The sequence below is a fragment of the Hippopotamus amphibius genome, chromosome 16, assembly GCF_030028045.1.
Source record: "Hippopotamus amphibius kiboko isolate mHipAmp2 chromosome 16, mHipAmp2.hap2, whole genome shotgun sequence".
NCBI lineage: Eukaryota > Metazoa > Chordata > Mammalia > Artiodactyla > Hippopotamidae > Hippopotamus > Hippopotamus amphibius.
This window is the reverse complement of record NC_080201.1, coordinates 29,931,559-29,959,513: the sequence shown is the minus strand read 5'-3', so window position 1 is coordinate 29,959,513 and position 27,955 is coordinate 29,931,559. Positions and strand designations below refer to the sequence as shown.

Genomic DNA, 27,955 nt, shown 5'->3' with positions numbered 1-27,955 from the left:
TCCTCAAGTAGTCAACTTATTTGTTTGTTTGTTTATTTTGTTATTTAAAAAAATTTTGGCCATGACGCACGGCATGTAGGATCTTAGTTCCCTGACCAGGGATCGAATCTGTGCCCCCTGCATTGGAAGCTTGGAGTCTTAACCACTGGACCACCAGGGAAGTCCTTTCACCCCTTTAAAGCATCTCTGGAGCCTCAGTTTTTTTCACCTATGAAATGCAGGTGATGATAAGGTTGTTGGGAGCACTCAGCATATCAAGCGGCTGGTGTGGGACAGCTGCTCTATAAACGTTGCTTCCTTTCATACCAAGATGCTACTTCCTCCACGGGGTGTTTCGGGGTTCCTCATCATCCTTCCTCTCACCTCCAGAACATTCCATATGTATTTCTCCTTTAACACTGATCACGTCTCTGTTTTGCATGAGGGGGGATTGGGCCCCTGTTGCAGTCGTTAACTCACTGAGCTTGGGGCTTTGGTCAAAGGCATCATTATACCTCTGTGGGGAGGAAGCCCAGGGCCTGGCATGAAATTCCATACTTGTTTGTGTGCCCAAGAGGCAGCAGGGCGGCCGTGTAGTGAACAAGAACGAGGGCCCTAGAGCCTGTTCTGTGGGCTCAGTCCCCATTCTGTCATCCGTTAGCTATGTGATCTTAGGCAAGTCACTTACCTCTTTATGCCTGGGAGTCCTGACCTGTGCAATGGAAATCATTGATAATAGCACCTACATCATAAGGCTGAGGATTAAATAAGTTACAGTGTGTAGGACAGAAGCTGCCACATGGTAGGAGTTTTATAGCTGTTGGCTATTATACCAAACATCTCACAAAGGACCTTTTTCCTGGTGTGGCCTCCAGAAATATTTGTGGGGTTGTTTTGGTTTTTTTTGGTGGGGGGAGGTGTTTATTTTATTTTATTTTTTTTTGGCTGGGCTCTGTGGCATGCAGGATCTTAGTTCCCTGACCAGGGTTTGAACCCAGACCATGGGTGGTGAAAGTACAAAGTCCTAACCACTGGACTATCAAGGAATTTCCCATAAATATTTGTTAAGCTGAATTGAAAAGACAGTATTCTCACCTCTCATCATATACTCGGCAGGTTTCTGAAATTCTGTCATTCCTAATTCATTCTCTGGAGTGAAGACATCATACCTTATTAAAATGCAAATGTTGTCATCTTCAAATGTTAGTTGAACACTTTCTGTGTAAAAGACTTCCCCCAGGAATATCCTCTGTGGCCTTAAGAGGAAAATGAGGATGCTCTCCAAAGGATATCGTTAAGTGCAAAAAGCAAAATGTAAAACCCTGTGTCTAGTATGCTACCATTTATGGAGAAAACAAAAACTAGGGAGAAGGGTATACATAGCAAGAGAGGACTTACCTGTGTAGTCACAGATAGACCCAGGAAATTGGTCTCAGGGGTGTCTCTAGGCAGGGGATCTGGTGGTGAGTATGGGGGTGAGAGGGGGACTTTGTTTCCATTGTATAACACTTTTAAAAAATACATATACATTTTTATTATGGTAAACTATACATAACATAAATGTTACCATTTTTAGCATACAATTCAGTAGCATTAAGCACATTCACAATGCTATGTAAGTGTCGCCACTATTTATTTTAAGAACCTTTTCATCATTCCAAAGAGAAACTATACCCGTTAAACATTAACGCCCCATTCCTTCCACCTCTCCAGCCCCTTGTAACACTTATTCTCCTTTCTCTCTTTATGAATTTGTCTACTCTAGTACCTTATATAGGTGGAATCATATCCTATTTGTCCTTTTGTGTCTGGCTTATTTCACGTAGCATAATGTCTTCAAGATTCATCCATGTTGTAGCTTGTTTTGGTACTTCATTCTTTTTTATGGCTCAATAATGTTCAGTCATATATTATCCCATATAGCCGTGTATATGACCTCTTAGTTATGCGTGCACCTATTGGTAGACACTTGGGTTGTCACTTTTGGTTATTGTGAATAATGCTGCTATGAATATCCGTGTATAAATATCTGTTTAAGTACATGTTTTCAAACCTTTTGGATATATACCTGGGGTGGAATTATCATATGGTAATTCTATGCTTAACTTTTTGAGGAATCGTCCTACTGGGTTCCATAAGGGCTGCATCATTTTACATTTCCATCCCCAGTGCACAAGGATTCCTATTTGTCCAGATCTTTCTGCATATGCTTTGATAGCTTTTAATATGTTACGATATCAAAGTGTTACCTCTTCAAATCACAAATTAACATTTTCAAAAAGACATCGTGCTAAAGAGGTTAGGGTGCTCCAGTCGAAGGATGAGACAACAACAGTAAAACAAAAAGCAGCCTTGATATGCGGAAGGAGTGCATGACTCAGAATCCAGAGGGTTGAATTTTAGTCTCTGCATTTAATTGGCCGTGTTGCTACATCCCTCTTTGGGACTCGGTTTCCTCGGGGGTCAAATAAAAGGGTTGAATTGGGTGTCCCTGAGCTCCCTTCCTGGTCCATCAGCTGCGGATTCCACACAGATAGGTCCCAAGAGAAGTGGACAACACCCCCCTCCAGATAGATTCTCCATGTGCATCTTCCATCTCCCTTGCCTGCTGGTTTCCATTGGCTTAGGCACTGCAGGAGACTCGGAGTGTGGGTGGAGAGAGCAGTGGGGGTCTTTACTGCTTCCCTCCTTGCATTGCCACCTCTGTGAATACAGCTCCCACCAGGCGCACCCTCACTGGGCTCCTGAGACAATAGTTTCCTTCCCTTGTGTCTTTTTTTTTTTTATTGAGATACAGTTAACATAGAATAAACTGCATATATTTAGAGCATACAATTTGGTATCCCAATCTCCCAATTCATTCCCCCCCAACCCTCCCCACTTTCCCCACCCAGTGTCCATATGTTTGTTCTCCACATCTGTGTCTGTATTTCTGCCTTGCAAACTGGTTGATTTGTACCATTTTTCTATAGCCCGCATATATGTGTTAATATACGGTATTTGTTTTTCTCTTTCTGACTCACTTCACTCTGTATGACAGTCTCCAAGTCCATCCATGTCTCTAGAAATGTCCCAGTTTGCTTGCTTTTTACAGCTGAGTAATATTCCATTGTATATATGTACCACATCTTTTTTATCCATTCATCTGTTGATGGACATTTAGGTTGCTTCCATGTCCTGGCTATTGTAAATAGTGCTGCAGTGAACACTGGAGTGCATGTGTCTTTTTGAATTATGGTGTTCTCTGGGTATATGCCTAGTAGTGAGATTGCTGGGTCATATGGTAACTCTATTTTTAGTTTTGCCAGGAACCTCCATACTGTTCTCCACAGTGGCTGTATCAATTTATATTCCCACCAACAGTGCAGGAGCGTTCCCTTTTCTCCACATCCTCTCCAGCATTTACTGTTTGTAGATTTTCTGATGATGCCCATTCCAACTGGTGTGAGGTGATACCTCATTGTAGTTTTGATTTGCATTTCTCTAATAATTAGTGATGTTGAGCAGCTTTTCATGTGCCTCTTGGCCATCCATATGTCGTCTTTGGAGAAATGCCTATTTAGGTCTTCTGCCCATTTTTTGATTGGGTTGTTTGTTTTTTTGATATTGAGCTGGATGAACTCCTTATATATTTTGGAGATTAGTCCTTTGTCTGTTGATTCGTTTGCAAATATTTTCTCCCATTCTGAGGGCAGTCTTTTTGTCTTGCTTATAGTTTCCTTTGCTGTGCAGCAGCTTTGAAGTTTCATTAGGTCCCACTTATTTATTTTTGCTTTTATTTCCATTATTCTAGGGGGTGGATCAAAAAAGATCTTGCTGTTATTTACATCAAAGAGTGTTCTTCCTGTGTTTTCCTCTAGCAGTTTTATAGTGTCTGGCCTTACATTAGGTCTTTAATCCATTTGGAGTTTATTTTTGTGTATGGTGTTAGGGAGTGTTCTAATCTCATTCTTTTACATGTAGCTGTCCAGTTTTCCCAGCACCACTTATTGAAGAGGCTGCCTTTCCTCTGTTGTATATCCTTGCCTCCTTTGTCATAGATTAGTTGACCATAGTTTATCTCTGGGCTTTCTATTCTCTTCCATTGATCTGTATTTCTGTGTTTGTGCCAGTACCATACTGTCTTGATCACTGTAGCCTTGTAGTATAGCCTGAAGTCAGGAAGCCTGATTCCACCAGCTCTGTCTTTCCTTCTCAAGATTGTCTTGGCTGTTCGGGGTCTTTTGCCTTTCCATACAAATCGTAAAATTTCTTGTTCTGTGAAAAATGCCATTGGTAATTTGATCGGGATTGCATTGAATCTGTAAATTGCTTTGGGTAGTATAGTCATTTTCACAATGTTGATTCTTCCAATCCAAGAACATGGTATGTCCCTCCATCTGTTTCTATCGTCTTTGATTTCTTTCATTAGTGTCTTATGGTTTTCTGAGTACAGGTCTTTTACCTCCTTGGTTAGGTTTATTCCTAGGTATTTTATTCTTTTTGTTGCAATGGTGAATGGGATTGTTTCCTTAATTTCTCTTTCTGATCTTTCATTGTTAGTGTATAGAAATGCAAGAGATTTCTGTGCATTAATTTTGTATCCTGCAACTTTACCAAATTCATTGATTAGCTCAAGTAGTTTTCTGGTGGCATCTTTAGGATTTTCTATGTATAATATCATGTCATCTGCAAACAGTGACAGTTTTACTTCTTCTTTTCCAATTTAGATTCCTTTTATTTCTTTTTCTTCTCTGATTGCTGTGGCAAGGACTTCCAAAACTATGTTGAATAGTAGTGGTGAGAGTGGACATCCTTGTCTTGTTCCTGATCTTAGAGGGAATGCTTTCAGTTTTTCACCATTGAGAATGATGTTTGCTGTGGGTTTGTCGTATATGGCCTTTATTATGTTGAGGTAGGTTCCCTCTGTGCCCACTCTCTGGAGAGTTTTTATCATAAATGGGTGTTGAATTTTGTCAAAAGCTTTTTCTGCATCTATTGAGATGATCATGTGGTTTTTATCCTTCAATTTATTAATATGGTGTATCACATTGATTGATTTGCATATATTGAAGAATTCTTGCATTCCAGGGATAAACCCCACTTGATCATGGTGTATGATCCTTTTAATGTGTTGTTGGATTCTGTTGGCTAGTATTTTGTTGAGGATTTTTGCATCTAAATTTATCAGTGATATCGGTCTGTAGTTCTCTTTTTTTGTAGTATCTTTGTCTGGTTTTGGTATCAGGGTGATGGTGGCCTCATAAAATGAGTTTGGGAGTGTTCCTTCCTCTGCAATGTTTTGGAAGAGCTTGAGAAGGGTGGGTGTTAGCTCTTCTCTAAATGTTTGATAAAATTCACCTGTGAATCCATCTGGTCCTGGACTTTTGTTTGTTGGGAGATTTTTAATCACAGTTTCAATTTCATTACTTGTGATTGGTCTGTTCATATTTTCTATTTCTTCCTGATTCAGTCTTGGAAGGTTATACCTTTCTAAGAATCTGTCCATTTCATCCAGGTTGTCCATTTTATTGGCATATAGTTGCTTGTATTAATCTCTTATGGTGCTTTTTATCTCTGCGGTGTCCGTTGTAACTTCTCCTGTTTCATTTCTGATTTTATTGATTTGAGTCCTCTCCCTCTTTTTCTTGATGAGTCTTGCTAGAGGTTTATCGATTTTATTTATCTTCTCAAAGAACCAGCTTTTAGTTTTATTGATTTTTGCTATTGTTTTCTTTGTTTCTATTTCATTTATTTCTGACCGTAGTTTCCTTTCCTTGTGTCTTTAGGCCTAGAGGTGGTGTATTCATTTTTCAGGGCTGCCATAACAACATACCACAAACCGAGGGGCTTAAACAACTGAAACATATTGTCTCATAGTTCTGGAGGCTAGAAGTCTGGGACTGAAGTATCAGCAGGGTTGGTTCCTTTTGAGGGCCAAGAGAGGCATCTCTTCCTTGCCTCTCTCCCAGTTTCTGGTGGTTTGCTGGCCATTTTTGGTGTCTCTTGGCTTGTAGAAGCATCACCCTGATCTCTACCTTCACCTTCACATGGTGTTCTCTGTGTGTGTGTGTGTCCAAAGTTCCCCTCTGCCATGGACACTAGTCATATTGGATTATGATGTCCTGATGACCTCTTTTAACTTGATTATCTATGTAAAGACCCCAACTACAAATAAGGTCACATTCTGAGGCACTGGGGGTTAGAAATCCAACATACCTTTTTTTGGTATGGGGGATACAATTCAGCCTATAACAGGTGCCTCCTTTTCCTAAGACTTGGTTTCCCAAGTCCTGCCCACACCTTCATTCAGTTTCTCACCATCCCAGTTGAGCATGTCTTCTGTGTCTTGCAAGCACCCATCAAGCCTTAGTGCTCTGGCCATTTGCTTTTGTCTATTTTTCAAAATATATCCCCGATCTTTGTCTCCTGGTGTCACTGTTGGAGAATTTCATGGCTGCCTGACACCCCTGTTCTCTGTGTGGTACTGCTGTCATCACATCGACCTTATCCCTGGGAGCTTGAGGCAGGTGGAGGGAAAGAATGTGTGTGGGGGAGGAAAGGGCTCACAATATGTCATGTCTGCTTTAAAGTTCTTCTCAAAGCAGCTTTCTTTTTTAAAAAAAACAAAAACAAATTTATTTATTTATTGGCTGCGTTGGATCTTTGTTGGAGCGCACGGGCTTCCTCTAGTTGCAGTGAGTAGGGGCTACTCTTCACTGCAATGCGCAGGCTGCTCATTGTAGTGGCTTCTGTTGTTGTGGAGCATGGGCTTCTAGGTGCGCGGGCTCAGTAGTTTTGACGCGTGGGCTTCGTTGCTCTGTGGCATGTGGGATCCTCCTGGACCAGGGCCGAACCCATGTCCCCTGCATTGGCAGGTGGATTCTTAACCACTGCGCCACCAGGGAAGTCCCAGCAGGCTTCTTAAGGAAGAAGTAATGGTTAAGTGTGTCCAGGTGGGTAAGAGAACTAGGACTTTCAGCCCCTCAAACTCCCAAACCTTTGAAGGATCCACGTGGGGGTGTTCAGCATAAAAAAGCCATTCAGGGAAGATGAGACATCTTCAAACACCTGAGGAGCTCACATGGGGATAGTGATGAAGTCAATCTATTTCTTTTTAAAAAAAAAAAAAAATTTATTTATTTATTTGGCTGCATTGGGTCTGTTGGGTCTTCGTTGCTGTGTGTGGGGCTTTCTCTAGTTGCAGCAAATCTGGCTACTCTTTCTCTAGTTGCAGCAAATCTGGCTACTCTTTGTTGTGGTGTGTAGGCTTCTCATTGTGGTGGCTTCTCTTGTTGCGGAGCACCGGCTCTAGGTGCGTGGGCTTCAGTAGTTGCAGCACGTGGGCTCAGTAGTTGTGGCTCGCAGGCTCTAGAGCACAGGCTTAGTAATTGTGGTGCATGGGCTTAGTTGCTCCGCGGTATGTGGGATCTTCCCAGACCAGGGATCGAACCTGGTCAATCCCCTGCATTGGAAGGTGGATTCTTAACCACTGTGCCACCAGGGAAGTCCCAATCTGTCTATTTCTATAGAGAGGCTGATACATGGCCCAATATAAAAAGGGATTTCTGAGAATCATGTGCAAATGTAATGGCCTCCATGTGAGTCATAAGCCCTTCAATCATGGGAAGTATTCAGATAGGCTGGATGGTGATTCTTGTGTTGGGCTAGCAATTTCTCTGGCCCCTTCCTACTGGGAAATGCCATGATTGTAGAAATGGAGTTTCCTTTAGCTTGCTCTGCCCCTTGAAGACGGAATGCTCAGATCTGCAAAGCTGAACACTGCTTTCAGCTACTGGAGTTCCTACAAAGGTAGAAAAACTCAAACTTTCCAGAGCAGGTGCCCCAGAGGTTGGCTTCCTGCCCAAATAGGTGGTTACAAAAGCTGAGACAAGCCTCAGCCAGCGTTGGGTGCTGCCCACGCCCACGTATGGCTCCAGGCAGCTATAAAGAACACACTCCTTGGAAACTGAAACAGACTTCAACCATCAGCTTTGATCTGAACCCCTGGGGATGGGCTGGGCCAGGAACTGGTTCCCCTGCTCCTTGGATACTGGGCTTCCTGCATCCTGTGTGGCCTCGTTTAATTTCGGAATCACTTGAAGACTCTGGGGTCTTCCTTGCCCTGGCAGAGCGGACTCATCATGTCAGCACACCTCTGGTCACGCCTTCCCATCAGTCAATACCCTTTGCCACGGTGGGCTTAGCAGGTGAAGATGAAAATGGGAGGAGTTTTTCATCAATTACAACAACAAAAAGATTAAGGAGAGCAGATTTGCAGATTAAAAAAAAATCACAACTCATGTAAGTTACATAAGGATTTCAAAATCAGAAGCTTAGGCTTAAAGCCAGAGAGTATTAGAAAGAACATCAACAGAAATTAATCAAAATGTGTTTCTTCCAGTGAATTGTTTGATCCCTATTATAATATTTGAATCCTGCTAGACAAAAATCTTTCTTAAAGAGTCTTTAAGTGTAACTCACTAAGCCTTTGAATAACTGAGAATGTGATGCATTAAAACATTGCTTTATTGTTGTTTCTACTAAAAAAAAAAACCCCAAAACTCCTGATCCTCATTTGTGTGCAAACGCTAATCATTCCCTCATGGCTTCCCTTCTTCGCTTCAGGAATCACTGGCTGACCCAGAATCATGAATCTTGCTCACATCATGCCCAGAATGTCAGGCATGGTCTTGGTACAAAACAAGAAAAAGGAAGACACGTCACTTCTTAATGCTCAGTAATACAAAACCATATGGTCTGTTTTGAGTTTTTCAGTGGGGGGAAGGTATGTAGGCTGGTCCTAAAGAGTGGGATTTAGAGAAGCAGAGTCATGAGAGAGAGAGAGATGGGGGCTACGGGCAGGCCTCTCTGAGGGGGGAAGTGTTGAGCTGAGATCTGATTGACGCATGGGAGTCAGGATTGAAATGCTTTGGGGGCTGAGCATTCCAGATGGAGGGAACTGGAAGGTGGTTTAGTAAGTCCTGCCAAGTGAGTTATCTAAGACGTGAATGTTAATGTATTCATTCACCAAATATTTAAAGTGCAGCCATTATGTGCCAGGAACTGTTGAAGACGTTTGGACGATGTTAGGCTGGAGTATTCTTTGTGGAGGGAGTGAGAACATTGCATAACGTCCCTGGTGTCCTTTGCTCCTGCTGCTCTGCTCTTACTCCTGGGGTGCGCAGCTCGGCTGCCTCCGGAGTGCTGGCCTGCCTACTCCCAGAAGCGTGGTGAAAGAGGCCTGCCTCCAGGACTTGGCCTGTGGTTTTCCAGTGATGAACAGATCTCCTGATTCTGGCGTTCAGGATTAGGAAGCTCATTTTCTGGCAAATAGAAGTCACATTCTTCTTTATCTTTTCTTACCAGGGATAAAGTAGTATATTGACCTCCATCTGCCTGATTTCCTGTCTCTTTCTCTTCAGGTGTTGGGGTTTGGGGACTTGCTGTGTACTGGGCTTCCTTACCAAAAGTGGGCAAGACACTTGAATTGTAGTGTGGAGAGACAAAAAAACAAGTAAAGAAATAAGGGGGGGGGGGGTGCTTCCTAGGTGGCGCAGTGGTTAAGAATCCGCCTGCCAATGCAGGGGACATGGGTTCCATCCCTGGTCCAGGAAGATCCCACATGCCGCAGAGCAACTAAGCCTGTGAGCTACAACTATTGAGCCCATGTGCTGCAACTACTGAAGCCCATGCACCTAGAGCCCGTGCTCCGCAACAAGAGAAGCCACGGCAATGAGGAGCCCGCACACCACAACTAAGAGTAGCCCCCACTCACTGCAACTAAAAGAAAGCCCGTGCACAGCAAAAAAGATCCAACACAGTCAATAAATAAATAAATAAATAAATAAATTTATTAAAAAAAAAAAATAAGGGGACTTCCCTGGCGGTCCGGTGGGCACGGATTTGATCCCTGGTTGGGGAACATTTCAGGTGGAGGAAACCATAAGTGCAAAGACCCTGAGGTGAGACCATACTTGGTGTGTTGGGATGATTCACAGACACCAGAGTTCTGTAGGCCAAGTTAAAAGTTTAGATTTTGTTCAACTTGTAATGGGAAGCCATTGGAGGATTTTATGTATGGGAGTGACATGATCTTATATTTTGATTTAAAAATATAAAAAAAACCTACTTCCTAGAGGCATAAATTACATACAATAAAATTACTTAAGTGTACAGCTGATGAATTTTGATAAATGTATACATGTATGTAATCACAGCCACAATCAAAATATATAACATTCCTATCACCCCCAAAGTTCCCTCGTGCCCCTTTAGAGTCAGTCCTCCCTCCCATCACCACTCCAATCCCCAGCCCTAGGCGAGAGTTGCTGTAGACTCTTCATCCAACTTTCCCTAATGCCATCATCTTACACAACCACGGAACGTCTGTCAAAACTGAGAAATTAACATTGGCAAGATATCACTAACCAAACTATAAACCCTAATGAGGTTTCACCAGTTTCCTCACTAATGGCCTTTTTCTGTTCCAAGATCCAGTCCAATCATGTCTCCTGTCTCCTGAATCCCTCCCACCCTGTGATAGTTTCTCAGTCTTGCCTTGCTTTTCATGACTTTGGCAATTTTGAGGAGCACTGGTTAGGTATTTTGCAGAATGTCCCTTATTTGGGGTTTATCTAATGTTTTCTCATAATTAGACAGGTTTTATGGATTTGGGGGAAGAACAGCACAGAAGGGAAATGCCTACATGATGCTGACCTTGACCACTCGATCAAGGTGGTGTCCGCCAGATTTCTCCCCTGTAAAGTTACTATTTTTTCCTTTCCATCTTCGACAGCCTGGGAAGCACAACCTGTGCATCAGTCAGGTTTCAGCAGGAAAGAGAGGGCACAAAACATATAGAGGAAGAGGGTCAATGAAGGGACAGGGTGTAGAGGTGTGGGCAGGGCTAAGGGAAACCCAGAAGGGATGACCAGGCACCTGGAGACCAGCACAGTGGGAAGCTGGTACTCACCAGGCCCGGAGGAAGGAGACGGTGGTACCAGAAGCAGGTGAAAGCTGCAGCTGAAGTTGAAGAACTCCCCGCAGGAGCTGTGGTGGGAGATAGAGGAACGGATGCATCCATTGCCCAAGTCATACCCAGCAGTGGGGGAGGACTCAGTCTTCCTCCCCATCCCCTTTCTCTCCCGTCCTCTGATCCCCAGCAGTGCAAGGGAGCCTGGGTGATGAAGTCTGCAGAGGCCAGCCTTCTGGGGCACCAGGACAGAGAAAATGGAGCTGGAGAGACAAATGGAGACTAACCAGGAATACAATTTCAAAAACTCAATAGTGGCGGAGCTCTGGAAACAACTCCTTACCTGTACAGGATAAATTTGAGATCCCTAGGAATTCCATGTTTTTTATTTATTTATTTATCTATCTATCTATCAATCTATCATATCTATCTGTTTGGCTGTGTTGGGTCTTTTTTGCTATGTGCGGGATTTCTTTTAGTTGCCGTGAGTGGGGGCTACCTTTCGTTGTGGTGCGCGGGCTCCTCATTGCCGTGGCTTCTCTTGTTGTGGAGCACGGGCTCTAGGCACATGGGCTTCAGTAGTTGCAGCACATGGGTTCAATAGTTGTGGCTCACGGGCTCTAAAGCACAGGCTCAATAGTTGTGGCGCACAGGCTTAGTTGCTCCGTGGCATGTGGGAACTTCCTGGACCAGGGATGGAACCTGTGTCCCCTTCATTGGCAGGAGGATTCTTAACCACTGTGCCACCTAGGAAGCCCCTAGCAATTCCATTTTAATATAAGAGTTTCTCACTTCGTGTGACTTTCAGCGTTCTCTGCCCGAGGTTACTCACAGACTTAAGCTACAAGCATCTGGGCACCATGGTGGACCCTGGCTTCACCTTGGGGATGTGGCAAGAGCCCCAAGAAAAAGGCATGATGCTTTGAGGGATATGGGACCCTGGGCGCTGGGATTTTTGGCCTCTCCAGGGAGTTTCAAGTCCCATGGAAGTGTCAGAGAATCCCCCATAACAAGAGGCCACTGAGACCTTGGGCAAGGATATTGGCAGCAACCACAAGAGATGGTGGTCAGAGAGCCTTCTCCCTATTTTCTGGCATCACTAGGCCTCCCAAGTTCTGATGGTTCTGTAAGGTGGGGCTGGGGTAAAGTGGGTGATGGGGGGATACCTAATACTGATGGATGGCATTTCTTACCCGTTCAGTGAAATGTGCAGGTTGGGGAGAAGTAAGGGGCAGGGGGAGTAGAGGAAAATTGGAATTGAAATTAGTTTCTGCAGCTGTAAAATGGGGATAATATTACCTCATAGAGTTATTATGAGGATCAAGTGAGATAAAAACAAGTAAATAATTTAGAGTCTGGCACATAGTAAGTGTTCAACAGACGTTAGCTCTTGTTATTATTGTTATTATTTAGCTTTTCCCAGTCTGCTGACCAAAAGGCAGCTGTTTCTGTTTTGCATAACTGACATGCGGTGAAGTGGCTTTGAATATGTCTTCTAGTCCTCATTTCACATGTGTGAAATGGGCTGAGAGAAGATACCCACATGAACGGGCTCACCCTCATGGCCCCCAGCAGACGCATCCCACAGGTACCAGGGAGTCATGTGATGAAAGACTGAAGGATGGGGCATCCGGGAGGGCTGCTTGTGAACCATTCTCACAGAGCCAGGCTCTGTGCTGTCTGCTCTGCCCCGGTGGTCCGCGGCCCCTGCCCCTCCGTGGCCTAATGGAGTTTAAGTCTGGGGAAACTTGAGGCTGGGGTCCTTTATTGGCAAGTTCTGGGGCAATGGGTGAGGAGAAGCTGTGGATCTCTGAAGTTCACAGACAGCCCCCTTATACTCCTTTATTTTCAAGTTGTGTGTATGTGTTTGTTACAAAAGTAAACCGAGCTTGCTACGAAAACAGCCAACACCACAGTGCATAAAGAAAAAGGCAGAAATCCTTCTCCAGCTGCTCCCCAGCCCCAGTCCTCTTGCTAGGCTTCAACCCTGCCACTAGTGGAAGCCACGGGTCCTGGGGCCCCTCTCACCCTGCCTCCCTCTAGGCCTTTAGTCCTGAGTCCTGAGCTTTGAAAGCCTCCATTCTTTACACCTGCACACCCTCTAGTGGGAGTGCTTTGCATGGGCGAGGTGAGGACACAGAGAGACAGGCAGGTGGCAGGCGTGGCCCCTGTTAAGTCAGGATCTGAATTCTTGGTCTCACCTAGTCCCACCAGACCTTGAGTAGTGAGGTTGGTTTTTCTGACCCCAGGACTGAGAGGGTATTGGGAACAAAGCCAGCTGCTTAAAAAAAAGGAAAAGAAAAGAAAAAGAAAGGAAAAAAGACACCAACTCTATTACAATAGCAACCCTAACAAGTCAAAAGCAGCCTTTTCACCTAGAGGTAATAATAATAACCTTACAATAACAATGATAATAACTACTTATGGGATCCCTTATTAAGTGCCAGGCATCGCTTTAAGTCCTTTATTTATATTAGTTGGTCTAATTCTCACAACAACATTCCCCAGAAGTAGTACTATTAATCTTTCTCTTTTCTAGAAGAGACACTGGCGCTTGGGGTGTTGACTGCAGGAGACAGGATGTGCAGTACTCAGCAGCTCAGGCTCTGGAGCCTGGACCACCTGGGTGGGCCATCCTGGTTCTGCCACTTCCCAGCTGTGTGACCTTGGGCTTAGGTTATATAACTTCCCATGACTCAGTTTCCTCTCTTGTAAAATGGGATGATGACAGAATCTCCCTCAGAGGGTGGCTGTGAGGATTCACTGAGTTAGTGTATCAAGCGCCTGGCACAGAGAAGGCACTCAGAAAATGTGAGCGTGAGGGTTAAATGATGGACCCCAGTCTCAACTAGTGATTGACCCAGGAGGAATCTGAACCTAGGTCTGCAGGCTCTCAAGGCTTGTGGGCTTACCTGCTATGGAATGCTGCCAACCTGGAGCCCACGAGCTCCTACCCCTCCAAGTCCTGGGTTCTCATGGGGCCTCAGATATCACTGATATGAAGATGTGTCCCCTCTGAAAAGCCAGTGATTCTTAGTGGGTCATGAGAGGTAGAAAAGACTGTGGGCCAGCCTCTCCTGGCCATTGTCGGAAGGCCTCCAAGTCCCCTGCCCCTGATGAGGGCTTGGCTGGGAGGATGGGGATTCTCTACCCTTCTGGGGATCCATGCTGTTCCTGATTAGAGTTGTGATGCAAAGACTCAAATACTCCCAATATGACTGCTGGGGGACCAATGGAAGCACAGAGGAAGGGCGGGAACCTCCCGAGTGTGGTAGCCGCTGTGAGAGAGACTGTCAGACATGACCCCCCGGAGTGGTGCCGTCCAGCCTATGAGGTGAGGGTGAGGACATTCCAGGCAGAGGGCTGGTGTGAGCAAAGGCAGAGAGGCTAAGAAAGCATCTGAGAAGGGACTGAGCGTGAGGCAAGAGGCAACAAAAGAGGAGGCTGCAGAGGCCAACAGGGGTCAGAGCTTGGCGATCTTTGTGTAATCTGTCAAAGAGCTTGAACTTACTTTGGCTGAAAATGGGGAGCCAGTGAAGAGTTATGAAGGGAGGAGGTGACTCTGGTAAGGTTTTGTCATCTGTCAAATGGGATAACAGTGGTATCTGCCTCATAGGGAGGACTGAGAGACATGATCCACGTAAAGTGCTCAGAATGGCACCTAAAAAAATGCTCATTAAATGTTAGTGCTGCTGTGCTGCTGCTGGTACCGTCCTGTTGGCAAGAGCGGAAGTGAAGTTGCAGGCCACCAAGGCAGTACACTGAGTGAGCGAGGCTTGACTGGGTGGATGGAGGCCAAGACCAGCCTTACGTGGATATCCAGCAGGCCATGGACTTGTCTGTCTGCTAAAGACTTAAGTCCCAAGCTCCTTGGTGTGGCTCGCTGCCCTGTGTGTTGCGGCCCCTCCCAGCCTCTCTTTCTCACTCACTAGGCTCCAGGCACCTTGTCTTCTTTCTGATCTTCAAACATGCCCAGCCTGGGCCTTTGCCTTTGCTCTTCCCTCTGTCTGGAATGCCCTTCCCCCACTTTTCTAATGGTTGCCCCTTTCTTGTCCTAAAGCTCTTGGTTCAAATGTCACTTCCTCTGAAAAGCCTTTTCTGAGCCTCAGCACATCAGCCTTATCTCCAGATAAAGTGATAAAGCAATCTTGTTGGTTTTCATGTTTTTGTTTCATGTTTTTTTGGCTGCGTTGGGTCTTTGTTGCTGCACACGGGCTTCCTCTAGTTGCTGCAAGTGGGGGTTACTTTTTGTTGCAGTGTGCGGGCTTCTCATTGAGGCGGCTTCTCGTTGCAGAGCATGGGCTTTAGGCACGCTTGCAAGCTTCAGTAGTTGCAGCACTCAGGCTCAGTAGTTGTGGCTCGCTGCAGGCTCTAGAGCGCAGGCTCAGTAGCTGTGGTGCATGGGCTTAGTTGTTCCGCGGCAATGTGGGATCTTCCCGGACCAGGGATCGAACCTGTGTCCCTTGCAATGGCAGGTGGATTCTTAGCCACTGAGCCACCAGGGAAGTCCCTGCTTTCATGTTTAATGTCTGTTGCTCCGTGTTCCCTTATTATGGGCTGAATTGTGTACGCCTCCACCCCAATTCATTTGTTGAAGTCCTAACCCCCAGTATGCAGAATGTATCTGGAATTAGGACCTTTAAAGAGGTGATTACATGAAAATGAAGCTGTTAGGGCAGGCCCTGACCCAATCAGACTGGTGTCCTTACAAGAGGAGGAAATTTGGACACACAGAGAAGGGTGCATGCACAGAGGGACAACCATGGGAAGAGGCAGCAAGAGGGTGGCCATCTGCAAGCCAAGGAGAGAGGCCTCAGGAGAAATCAGTTGTTTTGGCATCTTGATCTTGGACTTACAGCCTTTATAACTGTGATCACATAAATTTCTGTTATTTAAGCTACCGGGTTTGTGGTATTTTGTTATAGTAGTGCATTATCAAATGAATACATTCTTAGATGTAAATTCCATGAGGGCACAGATGATGTCTTTCTTGTATACCACAGTGTCCCTAACTACTTGAACACTGACTAACACCCAGAAACCTTCAATAAATGTTCGTCAGAAAAATGAAGACTGTGAGATGACCTCTATTAGAGATGTATTCCTTTCAAGCTGTTCCTGGGAGAGGTGGCCTATCAGCCTTGTGGTCAGCTGTTAGCAAAATGGAGTGGATTCAGTGAGCTGATGACTCCCTGGAGGCAGAGTCTAGGGGCTGAGGGGAGGGGTACCTCACAAAGTTCTGATGGTAAAAAGAAGGAGGACAGACCCAGGGCACTTTCCATTACAGGGCTGATCAGGTAAGTGCTAGACAGTGACAGCAGAGACACTGGGGCATAAAGGAGCTGGGAGAACTCAGAGGCAAGGCCTATCAGAGGGAGCTTATTAGGCTACTGGCTCAGGCCTTACATTCCCTCAAGGCGTTCAAATCTAGTCTTTTGACATTATCTCCAAAGAGATTACAACTAGTCACAGACACTTCCAATAGACTTGAAAAAAGATGCTCATTTGAACAGCTGTAATTACAGAATGCAAATATCAAGAATATTCTAGAACTCATCTTTCAAGACCTACCTACAGCATCTGACATGGTTATTTTCCTCTTTCTGGCAACACTCTCTTCACTTGGCTTCCTTCTCAGTCTCTTCTGTTAGCTCCTACTCATCTCATCCCCCAGCCCTAAACGTTTATTTCCAGAAGGCAACGTGATCCCTCAGTGCCTTTGCACTTGAATTTCCTCTGCTGGAACACTCCTCCTCAAAACTGACTTCCTTACTTCTTTCAAGTTCTTGCCTGAATGTCACTTTCTCAGTGAGGTTGGTCTCTTCCCTACCATCTTATTTAAAATTGCACTTCCTCCAAACTTCTACCCCTCTTCTCTTCTTATTGCCAAATGACCTCCCACGTGCATTTCTCATTTAGTGTTTGTTTCCTCTGACTTGTATGTCAGCTCCAGGCGAGCAGAGGTTTGTCATGTTTACTGCCATATATCATTGTCTAGAACAGTGCCTGACACATAGTAAACCCTCAAAAATTAACTGAATGAATGTCGAGAAGTTTAATGACGTTTCAATTTTTTATGTTCGCATTTAAAGTTTATAGAGAGTTTTACAAACGGCCATGGACTATTTAAAGGTGAGAGTTTAAAGTATATTTTTTGGTTTATTTTTGTTCTGTTTTTAGAGGATCGATATATTTAGTAACTACTGTAAGGCATCAACATAACAGTTAAAGGAAGGGGAAAAGTAGTCATTCAAGTCATATTTCTTGAATTAATGACCCTTTGGAATGCGTGTAGTCTGCAACGGTGCAGCAGCTTGGTTGTGGTGCTAGGAGGAGAAGCCCTAGGGGTGCGCTGGCTCAGACACCGCCACCACAGAGCCGTTAGTTGAGTGGAATCCAATGTGACTAAGTTACAGCCACAAAAGGAACGACCCTACCCCCGAGACCCAACTTCCGCCTTAACCCCACTGCGCAGCCGCAGAACTAGGTGGGCGGGCCTGCGCAACCGCAGAAAGAGCCCGCGGCCTGGGGTCCAGCTCGGTCCGGCTCAGTTTCCCGCCCGGCCTGAGGCAGCGGGACCCGGTCCTGTTCGGTCCCTGCGCCCCTCGCCGCCGCTGGTGAGGCCGGCTCCGCTGCGCCGGTCGCGGGCCGCTCGTTCACGACTCTCGAGCCATCGCCAGCATGCTGCTGCCCGTGTTCACCCTGAAACTGCGCCACAAAATCAGCCCCCGCATGGTGGCCGTCGGGCGCTACGACGGGACTCACCCGTGCCTGGCGGCCGCTACCCAAGCAGGCAAGGTAACCGCTCCCAGCCCTGCGGAGCTGGGGCCCCCGGCCTCCCCGCGACCTCCGCGGGCCGCGTCCCTGCACTCCCGCGCCTCCTCCTCAGACTCCGCCCCAAGCCAGGGTTGCCCGGCAACGGGTCGGGAGTCTGGGTAGCTCTCCTGCCTGCGCAGAAATCATGAATAATGACGCGGAACGGCTTTTCTGAGCAGTTAACTTGTTTTCAGGCACTTAGACTCGGACCGTGTTGGTGTCTCTGTACAGATAGGGAGCTTAGGGAAAAGAAGTTCGCAGAAGGAGGAAGGGCTTGGCCAGGGTTAGCAGTAGTGGCAGATCCCACGTTCGAGCTCTGAACTTCTGCCCTTCGCTCTGGAGCTTCTACTCTCTCAGCCTGCCTCTCAGAGCCAAACAACTTTACGGAAAAAAAAAAAAGTAAAGACGCCTAACTTAAATGATTCAAATTGCCCTTTTGATCTTTATCCACGTGCTTTCACGTCTCTTCCTGTAATTTATTCACTAAGTACATATCAGGGGTTTACTGTGCGCCGGGTGCTGTGTAAGGTGTGGGGGTCACCGAGACGAAAAACATATGGTCACTCAACATTCAGCAGACTTACTGAACACCTCCTTTGTGCTAGATCTTGGGGATTCAGAGATAAAGCTGGAGTCCTTACTTTCGGAAAGCTTATAGCTCATAAGGATAACAAACAGGGCAAATCAAGGCACTGTGTATTGATGGAGGCGGGCTCAAAATACACGGAATGCTGTGACGCCAAGCATAAAAACTTCTAACAGGTACAAAGCCTTATTATCTTAATTATCTCTATATTATGGTGCCAGTCGCCAGCTTAGCACAGGTGTGGGTAGATCCTGGCTTCAGTACCTACTAATTTCATGACCTGGGGCAACATACTTAAAAGTATCTACCACATAGGGTTCTTAAGAGGATTAAGTAAGTAACTATGAATATGTCATGCACTTGGCATACAGGCAGTGCTCACTAATTGTTAACTTATTTTCTTTTTATCACTCCTACTTTACAGATTAAAAATAATGGTTCAGAGGTTCAAAGCACTGTTCGAGGCTGCTCAACTGGAAAGCAGTAGAAATGAGATTAGAGTGCCTGTTCTCTGACCCAGTGTGGATTTAAAAAGCTAACATTTATGTAATGATTTATAGTTTTCATGACACTTCCACATATGTTGTATGTTTTCTCATATGCTACACCTTGGGATACATAAGTAAAAAGTAATGATTCGTTTTCATTAAGTTGTATAATGGAGGAAGGCACATAGCACAGAGCCTGGTACATAATAATGTTAGTAGGCACTGACAAATACCAAAAAGAAATTCATGTTGATTTTGCTGTAGGTGCACAGCAGCTGCATAAATAGGCTGAAAAGATCCTATTGATATTAGCTCAGCGCCTAATTTAATGAGGGCTCGCTGTGTGCTGGGTACTGTTCTTAGCTCTGCACTTACAGGGGTGAATGGAACATCCCCTTGTAGGTTACTTTGAGAGGGAGAGCCAGACACACACAGACACACACAGACACACACACACACACACACACACAGACACACACACACACACACACACACACACACACACACACACACACAGTGTCTCCATAGGAGAAAAACAGAGTAAGGGGTTGGGGGTGATGGGAGATTGCTATTTTAGACAGGGTGATCAAATAGGCCTCTGATAAGATAACTGTGGATCAGAGGTTTAAAGGAAATGAGGATACAAGCCCTGCGGATAGGTGGAGTAAGTGTATCAGCAAGTACAAAGGCTCTGAGGTAGAGATATAGCAATACTTGGTGTGTTCCAGGAACACAGGAAAGCTTCTGGGGCTGGAATGGATTGAGGGGAGCAGTGAGGTAGCCAGCGGCTAGATCATACAGGGTCTTGTAGGCCACGGGAAAGACCTTGGTTTTAATAAAGTGGTTGATGGAATTTGGTTTATGTTTTAGGTGGAGGATCACTGGCTGGTACTGCAACAGAAATGCAGGGAGGAGAGTATAGGAGTGGAAGTAGGAAGATCAGGCAGAGGTTTCTATGGACGCCCTTTCATTAGAATGTGACCTAGAGTGGGAGGCAGGGACACTTGATTCTAAGTTTGTTTCTGAAGATGGGGGGAAAAAAGGGAGAGAGAGAGAAGTTCCTGTGTCCTGTGTAATTGGACCCTTTATATTCAGAACTTCAAAAACAAATCTGAAAAGTTCTGACCTGGTCTTTTATCTTTAGACTTAAAAAAAAAATTAGTACTATTTTATGATCCAAATAATACACAAATATATTCTCCTTTAAAAACAATTAAACATTTCAGGTAAGGCTAAAGCCCTCCTTGACTGTTGGGGCCCATGTCTCTAGAAACAGGATTTTGTCATTTTCAGTGGGACTGTGTTATGAATGTAGGGCTGACTTATTGGGATCTGGTCTCTGAGCAAGGATATTTTAAGAAGGGGTTTCTTGCAGGATGAACATTAGTTCATCTGAGGACATGTTTTCTCTCACCATGGAGTTGGAGGGCCTAGTTGGGATTTATATTGTCAGCAGCATCCCCTCAGCTAGAGCAAAGGCGTGAACTTCAGCCAGTCCTTTGGCTGAAGGCACTGGGAGTGATCTCTTTGTTGTGTGACTGAGCGTGTGGGACGGGTGAGTCTCCTGAGCACTGATTCTGTGTGCAGAGACCAGCAGGAGGGGAACTAGGGAGAAACCAGACTCCTGGGACTGTTACTGTCAGCAGCAAACCCCAAACTCTTTTCATCCCAGTAACAACGAATATGACGTCCATAGGTTATTTTCCCTCCTGTTCTTTCTCAGCCTAACTAATTACTAGAAAACTCTGTAAGAATTCTTTTGTTCAGAACTGTTATAAAAGGAAGTAAGATGAGACTAGAGATTACTGGAGCCAGACATCGGGCTTGCATCTTAGCTCGGTCACTTATCAGTGGTGAGACCTTGAGAAAGGGCCTTAACCCCTCTGACCTCCTCTATATATCAGGAGGACCAAATGTTGTTGTGAGGACCAAATGTAGTAACGTTTAAAAAGCATGTTGTAAGTACTACACAAATGAGAACATGAACACAATATTCAGCAGCTACACACCTTTTCTATATGTTTCTAACCAAGCTTTTAAAAATTATTTTTTATTGTATAGGTTACCTTCTTTCGATAATAAGTTAAAATTAATCCTGCTTGGATTTAAATCGGAGTCTTAAAACTGAGTTCCTCTGCTGAGTTTATGAAGACTCTGTTTCCTTTCTTGTTCCACACGTTTTCCTCAGGATTGAGGATTATCAAAGAAAAGGGGTTGTTGTAACCAAGCAGGACCCTATGGGGCCTTCCTTGAGCAGACCACTCTCCACCATGCCCTCTACCTGCCTCTTATTTGTAGAAAAGCTTTAGTCTCCTAGGCCTCCCCTGAGTCTCAGAAGCCTGGCTCAAGAGTTAATGATAAGGAATGTGAAGATGTAGAAATAAGCTGTTGAGCTGGAAAACTGGCCAGTTACCTGAAAGCTATAAAGGTCTGACACACATTCCTAAGCTGTTTTTACAGGAAGCAGACCCCTACCAGTTGAAAACTGCTGATCATAAGCACATAGACCCCAGACTGGTTGAAACCAGAAGATAGCTGATGCTTGAAACTTCACCTTGATGCCAACCAATCCAAGAATCATGCATGAGCTGCTCATGCACCCTGCGGCCCCCTTCCCTCACGCTGCCTTTAAAACCTTTGTCTCCCAGACTTCCTAGGTGGCGCAGTGGGTAAGAATCCGCCTGCCAGTGCAGGGGACATGGGTTCGATCCCTGACCCAGGAAGATACCACATGCTGCGGAGCAACTAAGCCCGTGTGCCACAACTATTGAGCCTGTGCTCTAGAGCCTGTGAGCCACAGCTATTGAGCCCATGTGCCACAACTACTGAAGCCCATGCGCCTAGAGCCCGTGTTCTGCAACAAGAGAGGCCACTGCAATGAGAAGCCTGTGCTCTACAAGGAAGAGTAGCCCCCACTCGCCGCAACTAGAGAAAGCCCGGGTACAGCAACGAAGACCCAGCAGAATCAAGAAAATAAATAAATAAATAAATAAAATTTAAAAAATAATAAAATTTATTAAAAAAAAAAACAACCCTTTGTCTCCTAGGTGGCAGCTTGATGGTGTTAGGACATTAGTCCACCATCTTCCCAGGTTGGTGGCCTCTTGAGTAAAGCAAAGTTTCCTTTTCCATCAACACTTGCTCTTGAGTATTGGCCTTTTGAGTGGTGAGCAATCAAACCAGCCTCATCTGGTCACATATTCATACCAAAGGGTTGAAATACTCATTTAAAATTAGCAAATTTTAAAACTAGAAGGGGCTTAAGGCATCTCTAGTCCAGTTTCTCATCCTTTTTTTTTTTTTTTTTTCCATATTGCCTCCCATGGAACTTTTTTCAGAAAATGAAAATTTCCCTAATGAAATGTTTAATATCACAGATGTACAGTATATCTGTTTTTGTAAAAGCCCTTTGGAGACTACAAGCCATTCTAATGTCTGAGATTTCCTCCCCCCAAACCTGGTTATCCCTCTTGAGAGTAACATCACGCCTCTTGAGAATGCATGTTTTAGTCTAAACCTCCTTTTACAGATGAAGCCCAAGGAAATTTAAAGATTTGTAGGGACACTCAGATGATTGTGTTTATGATAGCCGAAGCTGCTAAATTAATTAACTTTGAGCTAATTATTTAATTCTGTCTTACTAGTATAGACCATGAAATCCTTCCAGAAGCTTGCTTTTTGTGACTCAGTTTAGGTTTGTAAGACAAATTTACTACCTACCAGACCTTAAAACTACCGGTTTTAAAGGTTAGGAAGTGAATTAGTTAGGTGCTGGGATGAAAGATACTAAAGGAAGTGTTTCTTATTCTCTTTTCTCTGATCTTTGTGTATAGCAATCACATTGTAGCTGGCAGCAGCTTCCTATAGGTTGACCAGGAAAAGGATGGTTTTTAGAGTGCTTTAACATCCTACCGGTCGGTGTTAGGTATGCTGCCCTGGGAAGCAACAGCTAGATCTTGGCTATTACCTTGTTCTTTACGAGGCTAAGAACCACTGGATTTTCACAATTCACAGTGATTGAAAGCCAGCCACGCACAGAACTGTGTATGGGTGTTTTAAGTTTTGTTGATGATTAAAGTCACTTGTTGTTAATGTTGACATCTGTTAATAACCTGAGTCTTTTTAAGAAAAAATGGATGTTAATTTTATATTTTTGGTATTTTAAGGGGATATAATTAACTGTTTTTGTTTTAGGTGTTTATTCACAACCCTCATACCCGGAGCCAGCATTTCAGTGCATCCAGGGTCTTCCAGAGCCCCCTGGAGTCTGATGTTTCGCTTCTCAACATTAACCAGGCAGTCAGCTGCCTGACTGCAGGCGTATTGAACCCTGAACTTGGCTATGATGCTCTTTTAGTGGGGACACAGACTAATCTTTTGGCTTATGATGTCTACAATAATTCAGATTTGTTCTACAGAGAGGCAAGTATACCCCTTTATAACTACAAAGCTTCCATTACTCATTGATGTCCACTGTTTTTTTTTTTTTATGATTGAAAGAGATCAGACGTTTATTTTGGTTTATTATGTGGCTGTTGTACTGTAGTTAAAAAAATGCAGATTTTGCCATTTACATCCCCTTCGTGTACTTGACACTTCTTTATTTGGTCATGGTTGGTAACCACTTGGTGACACTCCAGCTTTTATCTCTCAGGAGGTATATCTGTGATACTATCATCAGCCAAGATTTGCCATTGAGAATTCAGCCAACAGCCAGGAAGCCGGCAAACAGGTCTCCTGGTGGCTTTGCCCTAAAGTTTAGTATCGTAGTTTATAGGAGAAGCACTTACTGTAGCTTGCCATCTACAGGCTACTGCAACTTTAATACTCAGATAATCTGTATTTGTTATAGGAAAGATATAGAAGCAAAATAAAAGTAATTACCCATAATTTCTTCATTTGGAAATAACACTTAACTCTTGAATTGATTTATCAACTGACTTTTTACTAAGTATTTGTGAGTGAATTTTTTTTTTTCAAAATGGGATCATACTATATACATGTTACTTTTTACTTTTTTTTCTATAACAGCTTTATTAAGATATATTTCTTATACAATACAATTCACAGTGGTTGTTAGTTTATTCAGAGAGTTGTGTAACCACACCATAATCAATTATAGAATATTTTCATTATTCAAAAAAAAAACCCAAAAAACAAAACTCGCTTCCATTGGTAGTCACTCCCCATTTTCCCCCAACCTCTCATTCTTAAGCAACCACCAATCTACTTTCTGTCTCCATAGATTTGCCTATTCTGGACATTTCGTTGCATGTATCATACCTCATTCTTTTTATGGCTGAGTAATATTCCCTTGTATGTGTAAACAGCATTTTATCCATTCACCAGTTAATAGACTTTTGCGTTGTTTCTAGTCCCTGGATATTACATGTGGCCTTTTTATTCAGTAATGCATATATTGTGAACATCTTTATATTGAAGTTACTATATATCTGTGCTTTATTCTTATTGGTGCTATAGTATTTCATTGTGTTAAAATATACCATAATTTGTTTAATGCATTCCGTGTTGTTGCATATTTATGTTACTTCCATAGTTTCTCTATTATAATTGATAGTTTTATAAGCATATATCTTTGCCAACTTCGCTGATTATTTTCTAAGGATAAGTTCTTAGAAATGCAATTTTTTTCCTTTGGTATTTTTTTATTGAGGTAAAATGTACATACAGTAAGATCCACAAACCTTAAGTGTTCAATTCAATGAGTTTTGATCCCTGTAATCAGCACCCCCAGTAAAAAGATATTGGGCTGGCCAAAAAGTTCGTTCTGGGTTTTCCAGTTCTTCCAGAGGGAAGAACTGATGTTGAGGCTCAAGTCCAAAGGCAGTCTGGTGGCAGAACCCTTCCTGCCTCAAGGGAGGTCAGTCTTTTTTCTATTTAGGCCTTCAACTGATTGGATGAGGCCCACGCACTTTATAGAGGGTAATCTGCTTTACTCAGAGTCTACTGATTTAAATGTTAATCTCATCTAAAAGATACTTTCACAGAAATGTCTAGAATAATGTTTGACCAAATGTCTGGGTACAACGGCCTGGCCAAGTTGACACATAAAATTAACAGTCACAGGAATTCGGCTTTACAATTGCTGAGTTAAAAACCTTTTCTAAGTGAAATTTTTGTTAGATATTGCTAAGTTGCTTTCTAGAAGACCCACCTCCCCCGCAGAATGTGAGTGCTTGTTTTATCACACCCTAACCAACAATAGATTTCATCTTTGCTAATCTGAAAAGTGAAAAATGATATATTGTAGAATGAACATTGTTTCATGCTTGTTGGCCATTTGCATGTGAATTTCCTGTTTGTTTATTTATTTTTGCTTGGGGTGTATTTACCCTTTTATTTATTTACTTTCTATTAACTCTTATCTTATTAACAAGAGATATTAACTCTTTGTCCTATATATTGCAGTTATTTTTCCCAGTTTATTTTTTTTACCTTTAACTTGATTAATTGACCAGTTAGTAGTTTTGATTTCTTATGAATTCCTTTCTTTCTTTTATAGTCAATGTGTTTTTTGTAGTTTTCCTACTTAATGATTATATAAGGAAGGACTGTTTTCCTATACAATAAACAGTGTTTACAAAGATGTCCGTGAATCTTCCAAAAATAAATTGTGCTTGTGTATTTTATTCAAGAAGTCAAGACATTTATTAGTTCTGGATAGTGGGTCTATAGGTGTTTGTAGTTTTTAGTACTTTACAGTTAAAAAGAGTAATATGAAATTGACTTTGGTGTACCTCAAAAACTGGTACAAGACTGTAAAGCAATTATATTCCAATAAAGAGCTAAGAAAAAAAAAAGAGTAATATGAGAACTGAGTAATAAGTATTAAAAAGATTTCCATCTAAAATGGTTAAAATAGATTACAAAAGATTGGGTGCTTTAAAGGCATAAGTCTTGATTCTCTGGAGAATTTGGCCTCTAGAACCTGGTAGTCCAGGAGAGCCTGGGATTTTGTAGCAGGTTATCGTAGCAGATTAGTGTGGAAGACCAAGGGCCTGCGTTTACCCTGGGTCTGTGCCATCCTTGCATGAGCTCACAGAAGCCACAGACTCTGTCCTTGGTGGACAGCCCTGGCCTGCCTCTCAGGAGACCATGTGGCTTCTCAGAAATGATGACAGAGGACTTTGAGTATCTAAATAAAAAGAAGGATATAGGTTGCCTCCACTGTGCCCGTGCAGCATTGTGTTTGAGAGTTTGTATCTTTTTTTCCTTCTTAGGTAGCAGATGGGGCCAATGCAATTGTGCTGGGGACGTTGGGAGACATTTCCTCTCCTCTTGCAATTATTGGTGGAAATTGCGCTCTGCAGGGTTTCGATCATGAAGGAAATGATCTCTTTTGGACGGTATGAAGAACGAAACACTCTCTTTAATACTCTTAAACATTTTTTACTTTTAATGTTCTTTAGGCCTTGTTTGTTTGTTTTTTGCCACTGACTGTAATGAGTAATAGAAACAAAATAGAACAGTATTTATAATTCCATACATTTAAAAAAGGATATGGGTAATTTGGATTTTAAATTGGTGGTTCATATCATCCTTTCTTTCATGTAGCTCCTCTGTTTGGATTAAGTGAAAAAAGATGGCATAGTAATGATTTTAGTTTTATTTTCAGGTTACTGGAGATAATGTTCATTCCTTGGCCTTGTGTGACTTTGATGGCGATGGGAAGAAAGAGGTACGTGGGAGAGGAGATACTTCTCTTGTGTGTTCTTCTCAGTTGAGTACTTACATTTTCTCATGACGGTGACGTGGTTGATTTTGGTGCTCTGTCGCCTAAGTGACGAGCTGGGCCTCATGTGTCTTCGTCCTCTCTTTTGAACAATAATTCACTTGTGTTTGTCTAAGACAGAGATCAAGACCATGATGTTTCAAAGACACTGGCAGGGAGAGACCCAGAACAGTTGATGAGATCACAGTCACTTTCATAGTTGTATAACTTGATTCCGATGCTTTTAAATCATATTGGTACCTAGTTCTCAGTTTTGGCTAACTTTCTCAGGAATCTAAAAGTTTTAGCAATTGGCTCTTAGCCTTTTTAAACTATTCTAATGGTTTCTTTGGAAATTAACTTCTTGGGCAGCCAGTGAAGTACTGTGTTGGGCATTGACTTACCCTCCACCTGTCCACAGATACTGGACTCTGGCTTTTGAAACAGGTCTTCCACCTGCAGGCGAACAGACCCTGAATCAGGGAGCATTTCCAGGTGCCTGGTGAAAGAACATGTTCTGGTAGGAGGTGCAGCCCACATGGCAGGATCTATAGTAACCACTTTTTCTTCACTGACTGAATCTTGACCTTCTTATTGGAAGGAACCTTTCTGAGCATCACATTACTGGGAAGTCGGAACTCCTCGTTGGCTGTGGCACCATACAAACTATCATGCAGTTTTTTTGTTTTATTTTTGAAAATTTTGCTGTGTTCACTTGCTGAAATAAATATGCATGTTTTTTTCCTTTCAGCTTCTTGTCGGATCTGAGGATTTTGATATCCGAGTTTTTAAAGAAGATGAGATTGTGGCAGAAATGACAGAAACAGAGGTAAGAAGTGTAAGATGGCATCAGAATTATGATAACCTTGACACATTACCACAGTCAAATGTAACATCAAAGGAAAGTTCTGGGACATCTTCTCACAACCCAGATGGTTTTAGGGTAAAAACTGTGGGGATTAAACAGAGCCTTACATTACAGAGAAAGAAGCATTTAAATAGCCTTTATCAAGATATATCTTGAAAAGACTGATTAAATAGAGAAAAATTATTGAGCACATAAAGGCATTTCTTTTAATGAGCTAATACATAGTACTACGACTAACAGTAACCATTTATTGTGCACCTAAAATATGCCAGGCTCTGTTCCAGGTACTTTATATGAACTTACTCATTTGATCCTGCAACAGCCCTTTTATGAAGGTGTTATCAGTTCTCATTTTACAGATGAGGGAACATGGTAAGAAATTACTGTCACAAGCTCATGGCTATTAAGTGGCATGGTCAGGATGTGAACCTTTGTGCCTTGTCCTCCTCATCATGTGTCTTAAATGGGATTGAATATTGAACGAAGTGCATCATTGAGATTTTTATATTTTTTCTCTTAATTCAGATTAAGT

The 27,955-nt window shown here is 43.3% G+C and overlaps 1 protein-coding gene across 8 annotated transcripts in view; it reads left to right on the top strand.

Annotated features, from left to right (window-relative positions):
• BBS2 (Bardet-Biedl syndrome 2) overlaps positions 1–27,955 on the top strand; it is a 64,505-nt gene that overhangs the window by 17,143 nt on the left and 19,407 nt on the right. For 5 of the 8 annotated variants that reach the window (XM_057710616.1, XM_057710620.1, XM_057710619.1 and 2 more), the window contains 4 exons: positions 23,018–23,245; positions 26,065–26,190; positions 26,460–26,522; positions 27,307–27,384. In XM_057710616.1, the coding sequence (XP_057566599.1) occupies positions 23,018–23,245; positions 26,065–26,190; positions 26,460–26,522; positions 27,307–27,384 (495 nt within the window). Of the gene's footprint in view, positions 1–17,440; positions 17,732–23,017; positions 23,250–26,064; positions 26,191–26,459; positions 26,523–27,306; positions 27,385–27,955 lie in introns of those variants that run through there. The other 3 variants (XM_057710614.1, XM_057710615.1, XM_057710621.1) reach the window with 3 other exon arrangements.